General features: G+C 30.7%; 1 protein-coding gene across 1 annotated transcript; it reads right to left on the reverse strand.

Moving 5' to 3' along the window:
* Positions 1-4,266: 4,266 nt before the first annotated feature.
* Positions 4,267-5,781, reverse strand: LOC132067451 (putative receptor like protein 25). The gene is made up of 2 exons (XM_059460702.1): positions 5,336-5,781; positions 4,267-4,645 (listed from the first exon to the last, which is right to left on the reverse strand). Exons 1-2 carry the CDS (start codon positions 5,779-5,781, stop codon positions 4,267-4,269), a joined length of 825 nt encoding a protein of 274 aa, XP_059316685.1.
* Between the last annotated feature and the right edge of the window lie 3,535 nt (positions 5,782-9,316).

Here is a 9,316-nt window from a genome sequence, read left to right on the forward strand (position 1 = left end):
TATAGGTTTTAGTTGGATTTCATAAAGGATTGATAACATCAAATCGAACAACGTCAGGTGTGATTTTCTTATCTTATACTTTCTCCGTACTTCGATATATGAAAGAATGAACTCTATGAACCACCTGCAGGAGAAGAAACTAAAAGAGTACCACTATGAGGAAATGTCGACATAATATACATCTTTTTTAGAGTGAATAACTTAAAAGGTAACTCAACTATAGCAAATTCACTAACAAAGTCGCTTATGTTTGTTTAATATTAATAAAGTCACTCAAGTTAGAATAATATATCAACAAAGTCATTACAGCCCAAAAAGCTAAATGAATAATTACATAAACCTCCCCTCAAGTTTGATCCTGTCTAACTTACCTTCTTTGTGGCTATCTCTCTTATTTTAATTTTTTTTAATAATAATTTTTTACCTAATTATTATTAATATAAAAATATATAATCTAACCTAATTGTCCTTTATGACATGTTCTTTTGTTTAATTAATATTGTAAACATTTTTTTGAAAAAAAAAAAAAAGTTTCAACTCTATTATTATTCACGTGACATATATATCTAAATTCTTTTTTTTTTCTTAAAATATCTTAGATTTAAAAAATTAGTTAACAATAGATTTATTTTTTTAATTTCTAAAATTTGATTCCCAATTGCCACTGACCTAACATCTTACTTTCTCATATGATTTTCCCTAGTTCCATGGGTAAAATGAAATATCAAATATTACTTAATAAAATTCAGTAAGTCGAATGGAATGTTGGAGGAGAAAGAGCTAATACGTATATCACATTTCTAAAGATAAAAATAGGCTTTAAGTAAATGTAAATGTATGTACGTAACATTAGTTATGATGTGTTTCTTCTTCACGTATTTGCATTTTTAATAGAAAAAAATCATTTTAAATGTTTAAAAGTTCAAATTTCCATTTTTTATCAATTAGACAAGCGCAAGCAATTTTATTTTTAGTATATAAAATATATGTAGTAAAACTTAACAACTGATGCCATAAAAGGGCAGTTCTAGAACAATATATATACACTCTTATGTGGCACTTTTCGTTTTCGAGAGTCAATTTGACTAAACTTTGCAACTAATTTGGCTTAGATTAACTCAATATTTTAAGATTAAAATTTATATATTTGAAAACTATGTGAAAAGTACTATAAGTTGCAACTTTTCGTTGGTCAAAGTTCATGCAGTTTGAATCTCGGGAAGCGAAAAGTGCCACATAAATTAGGATAGAAGGAGTATAAAATTTATCATTTAATTTAGTTATGTTAAAGAAAATAAGGGAGGTGAACGTAATATTCCAAACCTCAAGGAAAGTTTATGTTATAAAGATATACCTGGAGGGAGGTCTCTGAATTATCCCTTAATAATAATTAGGATAAAAAATTATTATTAAAAAAAGTTAAAATAATAGAGATAAGCATAGGCACAAAGAAGATAAGTTAGCAAGATCAAACTTGAGGGGAGGTTTATGTAATTATTCATTTAGCCTTTTGGTTGTAATGACTTTGTTGATATACTATTCTAACTTGAGTGACTTTATTGATATTTAAACTATATAGAAGAGCCATAATGGTCGTCCAAGGGCATAAAAGTAATTTCACGTGTTCACTCAATGCTCTGCACTCCGCTCCTCTATTTTATTTCCTTGGGTGTCGATTCACAAAATAAAAAATAGTTCGGCTTTGTGTTCTTCATAGCTTATCGATTACTTTTTTTTATAGTTAGTGAGAAAATCAATTTTAAAGTTTAAATATTGTGTTTGCATTTTAAAAAAAATATATATATACTCCCTCCGTTTCAATTTATATAAACCCATTTGACTGGACATGACATTTAAGAAAGAGTGAAGAATTTTGAAACTTGTGGTTCAAAATAAGTCTTGAATATTTGTGTGGCTGTAAATCATTCGATAAAGTGAATTTGTTTCCAAATAAGGAAAGAGGTTATTCATTTTGATACGGGCTAAAAAGAAAATAGGTTCACATAAATTGAAACAGAAGGAGTATATATTCGACAACCGGCAGTTTTCCATTCCTTACATGGGTATTCCCCCATCTCACATTACTTGTCATGTTTTGATTTTTTTCGCACCCCCGTAAGAAATTATAAATAATATATATATATATATATATATATATATATATATATATATTTGACAACCGGTAGTTTTCCATTCCTTATATGGGTATTCCCCCCATCTCACATTACTTGTCATGTTTTGATTTTTTTCGCAACCCCTTAAAAAATTATAAATAAAAAATATTTTTTATTAATTTATCCTTATTTCTCTTCAAAGACTATGCGCTTTATTTAAGAATAAAGCTAAACTAATGTTGTTGGTATTTGAACGATCATAATATCAACCAATAATGCTGTAATTTTTGGGCTTTAGCCAATATTAATGGCTCTGAAGAACAGTTAATGTTAAGGAAATATGAGACAAAATTGATTAATTTCATTCTAATTTTGTAAATTGACAAGTATTTTGGAATACGCATTTTAGTAACCTTTACAACTAATTAGAGACGGAGGGAGTATTAGACTATAGCGAATGCTAACTCAAAACGCACTGAATTTTACCACAGATCCTATTTATTGTCTATTGAATTCTGTTTTCTGCCAAAATAACGTTATTAAATAAAATTACCTAAAATTATCTTTTAGATGAGCCCTGTTGAGCTCATCATTTCATGCCTAATCTATATATAGCCTTGTGAAATTTCTAAACATATATAATTAGCTTGTATACTATCATATCTATAAATTTAGTTGATATTTATTTTTTTTTCTTTTATTACCGTCACTCATTCAGAAAATTTTTGCAGTGTACAAAATTGATGCATTTTAAGGAAAAATGAATTGAATTAACTTAAAGTTACAAATATAAGTTCTTATTTTGGATTTTCTTTTTCTTTTTTTTTGGAAAATAATTCATCACTTTTGTTTTTCCAAGTATTATTTAAATATTATTATACTATTCTAAAAAGTGGATAATATAAAAACATATTATGCTACCCTGTTTACTTTTATTTTAGGAAAAAAAAAACCACATGCTCCCTCCGTTCTAATTTAAGTGTCGTACTTTCCTTTTTAATCTGTCTCAAAAAGAGTGACTCTTTTTATATTTAGCAAATTGACTATTCAAACATCTTTTATGGTGAATTTAAAATAACAAAATTTAAAGAACATTTTAGTACAATAGGAACGACAAATGCAAAATCATAAATTTAAACAAGAAGCATAGAGCGGTTGTACACTGAGCAAAAGAACAGACCAAATACGGTACAACATCTGTCACGTATGCTTGAACCCAATTGAGATCGCATCTCCTATGTAGGAGCAATAGGGATAGGGGACCCACATATCCTGTTTTAAATGTCAAAAAGAGTAATAGATTAGTTAAACCAAAAAAATCCAAAACCATTTGCCTGCGGTTGAAAACAATATTGAACTTTTGTTTCCATTTCCACTTGAGCAATAATATGTTTATATACATGACTTCAATATTTATTTAAGAAGTTACATACATATTACTAAAACATAATATGTCTTAAATACTTAACGAAACAGTAGTAATCTCTCTAATCATTTTAATGATATAAAACTGGTAAATTGTTATCTTTCTTATTCGAAAATGTTGAATACCGTTATATAAGAGCATGCGAAAAAAATATAATTTAAAATTGTCAAATGTTTTGCATATAAAATGATGAATTAGTGAGAAGTTTGTTTGGATCACATTTGAATATCTGATGAAAAAAAGAATTTGATTAGAAGAGTTGAGGAGGAGCGCGTGTATTTTAAAAACATTAAGAAAAGGATGAACGCACTAATTAAGAGTTAGACTTCAAATAAAAAAGATTTAACTTGTCATATAGTTCACTTTAAATACATGCAACATGCGTTGGGCCCGTGCACTATACCTAATCTAGTGAAACAAATATAAGTGACTTCGGTAGTGAATTTGCTCTAGTTGAGTGACCTTTTAAAGTTATTTACGCCATCTTTTTATAAAAAGCCATTTCAAGTTATTGAGTTCTATTAAAGATAAAAAGGAAAAAAAAAAAAGATGAGGGCGATTAGGCCAAAACCACTTAAAATTCAAGAGAAACGAGGTATACACACCTTTATTAATACTCTTATGTTACGACATACACCAAACTATAGTTTATAAGAAGCTAAAGATTATTGCAAGCATTTGTTACACACTAGATGATTTGGAAGAAAATTTAAAACAAGAACTTGCTCAAGATGCAATGAGTTGAATCTGGATCGTCTTTAGCCTCGCTACAACATCTTTCATGTCAATCCTTCCACTAGGAGATTCAACACAACAATCCATTGTCACCTTCATGATGGACGCCACGCACTCTAACTTTCTCTTTAAGTGATTATCTTGTGGCGTTATTAAGTTGGCATCCACAACTTTCGTTGCTGAATGTGGGAGTGAATTGCTCACCCATTGCTTCAAGCTAAGATCTCCACCAAACATTTCATCACTAGGCTTTGTCTGTGTAAATGTTTCCATCAGCATGATCCCATAACTATAAACATCGCATTTTGTTGACACCAATCGCTCCAGTCCATTTCGCATTTTGTTGACACCAATCGCTTCAGTCCATACTCTGCAATCAATCAATTTTCAAAATTCAGCATATATTCGTGGAGAAAGGGAAAGAGAAATATTCAAAAGCAATTAATTAAGAGATGGTGCAATATAACCCAATGTTGCTAAAATTTTCGAGTGTGAAACACTCTCATCATCAGAAAGCGTACTTTGAAATGCCAAACTCACTTAGGTGGGCAACCATGTTCTCGTCCAACAAGACGTTACTAGGCTTTAAATCACAGTGAATCACAGGAAATGAGCAGCCTATTCCAATGCACATGCCACATCTATCATTATACTCAGTCTAGGCTTGATGTCTAAGAAGTAGTTGTGCGAGTACAATCACTTATCGAGGCTCCCATTAGACATGTACCGGAGTACTAAAGCCTTAAATTCAAGGTTGGAACAACTAGTGATAACTTTGGTGAGATTTCTCTGGCGAAGGTTGTGCAAAAGTTGGCATTTTGTATCAAAACTCCTAAATGCCACTTGCAATTTTAGATTGAACACTTATAGTTGCAATGGAAGTCCCATCTCTGAGGATGCCTTTGTAAACAGAGCCGAAACTTCCAGAACCAATCAAATTGCTCTCCTTGAATGAATCAGTTGCTTGGAGCAAGTCATAGTATGAAATTCTTCCTCTTGTAGAGATGGCAGAGGATTAATCAACTGGTTGCTCAGGATCGGTTCTTTACCTCTTACATACCTTATCCATTCAAGCGCAAAGGCCATGGAGACTAATTCAAGTGCAATTCTGTCTGGTCGAATTAGAGCAAGTACTTTTGTCCTTTTGGATATATGCTTTGAAGTACTATTGTGGCATGGCAGAACACGAAATCTTTGAGAACCACACAATGCTTCATTGGACATGAATGACTGACTTGAGAGGTTCTTGAAAGGACCGCCAGAGGGGATTTCACCAACCAACTTGTTGAAAGAAACGTTGAAATACTTGAGATTTTGAAGCTTCTCCAAAGATTTGGGAATTAATCCTGAAACATTGTTATGAGAAAGGTCTAGAAATTCCAAAGCCGACATGCTGCTCATTGAGCCAGGTATTGATCCTTGCAATTTGTTGTCTCTCAAAGAAAGGTGTATTAGATTTTGCAAGCCACCAATTTCTCTAGGAATGCCATTTGAGAATGTATTCATTGATAGATCAATATATACAGTCAAACCTCTCTATAATGGCAGCGTTTATCCGAAAATTTCATGGCTGCTATAGTGAGGTGCTGCTATGTATGTATACTAGCATTTGATGTTTAGATTTTATTTAGCTATTATAAACAAAAGTACGCAATTTTTTTTTTATTTTTTTTACTTTTATGCATAGTATAAACGAAACCAAAAATACTTGTTAATTTTAAAATCCCAATTGATTTTCATATTTCATTAATTAAAAATTGAAAAGACTAATAAATTACTAAGAAATCGATAACTAGTTATTCCATACCTATAAAGAATTAAAATCTAAGGAACATATGCATTTAAAATTAATTGAAAATTTAAATTTTCAAGTTTGATGTAAGAATTCTAAAATTGTAGATTGTTTCATAAATTCCAGTCTCTTAGTAATAATATAACGTTTGAACTGATGAAGATTTTTGTTCAAACTTTCAGCAAAAGGGAATTCAATAGCTTTCCCTTGAAGGCTGTCTAAGAGCTTAATAGTATAATTGAAGATTTTTAGATATTCGTACTTGAAATTTACTATGTACATGACATTAATGATGATTATCATAAATATTTTAATATATTATTTTATAGATAATATATTTCTTACGAAATATTATTACACAATATTTGAGTATGGCTATTATAGAGAGGTAATTTTACAAAGAGTGCACCACTATAATGAATGTCACTGTTGTTATAGACAGAATGCTGTTATAGAGAAGTAAACTATAACATAAAAAATCGATTCCGAGAAAATCAGGCTGTTATAATGAAATGTTATTATAACAAATGACAATTATATAGAGGTTTGACTGTATCAAGGCTTTTATATTTCCGATTTTTGTAGGTAAAGAACCACCCAAGTTGTTCGAGAATAAGTCTAACTTCAAGAGATTTTTTAGATTCCCTAAGCTTGCTGGTATGTTTGATCGCAATTTGTCGGAACCCACCAATATTTCCCGAAGGGAAGTTAAGTTCCCCAACAATTAGAAAGAGATCCTGAAAGTTGATTTTGATTCAGGTGTAAATAGCCCAATTTCTGCAGTTTACATAGATCGTTTCCAATAAATCCAGAGAGTTTGTTGTCACTCTTGAAGGAATCTCAAGTTGCTAATTGTTGTGGAAATTGATCCAATTAAACCATTTTTAGAAAGATCGAGGTCTAATAAACTGATTAAGTTCCCAATTCCTTTTGGAATTTCCCCTTTAATTCTGCATTCAGCAGCTTTAAACCTTAGAACAGAAGTACTAGAAATGTTCCTTAAGGAGTCTGGAAGCACACTATTTAGAAGGTTTTAAAATATGCGAAATTCAAAACATTTGCCCTTCATTAATAGTTTGGTTCAGTCATGTCTCTACTATTACTTAGTTGGACCAAATATGCCTTTATTTGACATGAAAACCTATCTGAACCTAATTAGAGGGAAGTTATGAACCTACACACATACATTAAGGGTATATTTGATCCAATTTAATTCCTAATTGCAAATATGCAATAACTTGATTAAATTATAATAAATATTCTTATCAATTCAAGACATCATATGGATCACATTATATGTGCCATTTTAAAGCAACTTAAAGTGTCATTTTATGCAACATAAAGTAGAAGCTCTAGATAAAGATACAACATACTATCATACAAAAAGAAAATTTATTACATTACTTTAAACCACAAAATGTTTTTACATTCCATCAAACTACAAAATGTCTTTACTTTCCATCAGACCATAAAACGCATTTAGATTGCATCAAATTTACATTACTAAGCTCACCAATTGCTTCAAAAATATACTCATATAAAGAATATTGGGACATTCCATAAACAATCGAGAGAATTAAGTCAGGAAGATGACTTCAATAATACTCCAAATGCCTAAACTTAGCTCGAAATTTACCCATATTAAAGGAAAAAAATTAAACTCACTTGAACTGATTTGAAAAATTTAGAAGAGGGGATGAGTACGGGTAAAAGTATCACAATTTAAATGGGGTTGAGTAGAGGGGAGGGAGTGATAAACTAATTAATCTAATTTAGTCGTCCAATTATGCAAACTGGGGTCTCGTGTGAAATAACGACATGTTTGACTCAATTAAGTAACGCTGGGTGCATGTTGGGCCAAATTATTGGAGGGGTCATTTGCACTTTTGTCCCCATTTTGTGATGGTCATAAATTTTTTACTTCAAATGGGTTGGTATTTAATTTTGTCCTTCAAAATCGAACTTATGCCTAGAAAAACATAAGTTAAGCATCATAATATCTACAAGTTATGCCCGCACCCTTAAAAAACTTATGTCCCTTTAGGTATAAGTTCTATTTTGAAGAGCAAAAACTAAAGACCAGCCCATTTGACGGACAAAAATTAAAGACCAGATCATTTAATTTGAAGGACAAACCGTGCAATTAATTGTGAAAGGAGGGCAAGATATTATGAATTTCACATCCTTGAAGGGAATTTTTAACTCTTTTCCCCAAAACGAATTAGGTGTAGTGAGATTGTGGTGGAGGGTAGGGGTGTTAATGGTTTTAAAAATCGACTTAACTGATCCAACAAAACTGATTTTTAGGGTTCTTTTAATAAAATCGATGTTTTTATATAAATTTATAATCATACCAAATAATTAGGTAGGTTTTAAATTTTATAAAAATAAATCAAAAAAATACCGAACTGTACCAAATAAATTTATATTTTTAAATATATTTTATATATTAATTTTAAATATAATACAATATGTTATTTTTGCCTTGGGCCCGGGGTGATGAAAATGACTACAAGCTGAAACATAACTAACACCCAAAGTCCCAACTCTGAAACTTATTATACTACTCCTATTGAAATTAAATTAATCCAAGCATCTCGAGTTGAAACTATTAAGCAATAAGGTATTCCAACGATCTTGGGTGGCAAGCTACAAGGTATTAGATATATGTCCTCGGGTATGATTTAAATTTCTCTTATTGGATATTTAATCTTAGTAGACACATTTCTTGAGTTCCATCTTTGATTGACTATTTCTTCCAGCTCGTGCGATCTAAATTATATTTTTATCGTAGCTTAATGTAACATTGTATTACACTACCATAAAATAGTGGGATCAATCTCTATTCTTGTCGTCTTTTGTTTTTTCTTGATTCATCACCTTTTAAATAGTAAAAATGTCTAGAGAATTTTTGCCAAAGTCCTATAGATATATGCATTGTATCGTGTCATAACTTTTATTAGTGACTTTTACATGATATTTTTTTTAAAAAAAAAATACCGGAAATTAACTGAACCGTACCGGTAACAAAAAGAAACCCAGATGATGCGGCGGTTTCGAAAAGTGTAATTTTAGTTACACAAAATGAAATAACCAAAAAATCGGTATGATATAAATTTTATAAAATAATCGCCCGAACCATATCATTAACACCTGTAATGTGGAGGTTAAAATAGTATTTTTCGTGCATATCCTCTCCGTAATTTGCACCCACAACTAGGGGTGTACATGGACCGGGTTGGTTCGGAT

This window comes from Lycium ferocissimum, chromosome 1, assembly GCF_029784015.1.
Source record: "Lycium ferocissimum isolate CSIRO_LF1 chromosome 1, AGI_CSIRO_Lferr_CH_V1, whole genome shotgun sequence".
NCBI lineage: Eukaryota > Viridiplantae > Streptophyta > Magnoliopsida > Solanales > Solanaceae > Lycium > Lycium ferocissimum.

Excerpts from the sequence above, each read along its gene's own strand:
- LOC132067451 (XM_059460702.1), bottom strand. The coding sequence starts at position 5,781 with ATGAATACATTCTCAAATGGCATTCCTAGAGAAATTGGTGGCTTGCAA. Across the intron at positions 4,646-5,335 it reads TTTGCGCTTGAATGGATAAG|AGTATGGACTGAAGCGATTG; the intron begins GTATGTAAGAGG and ends GATTGATTGCAG.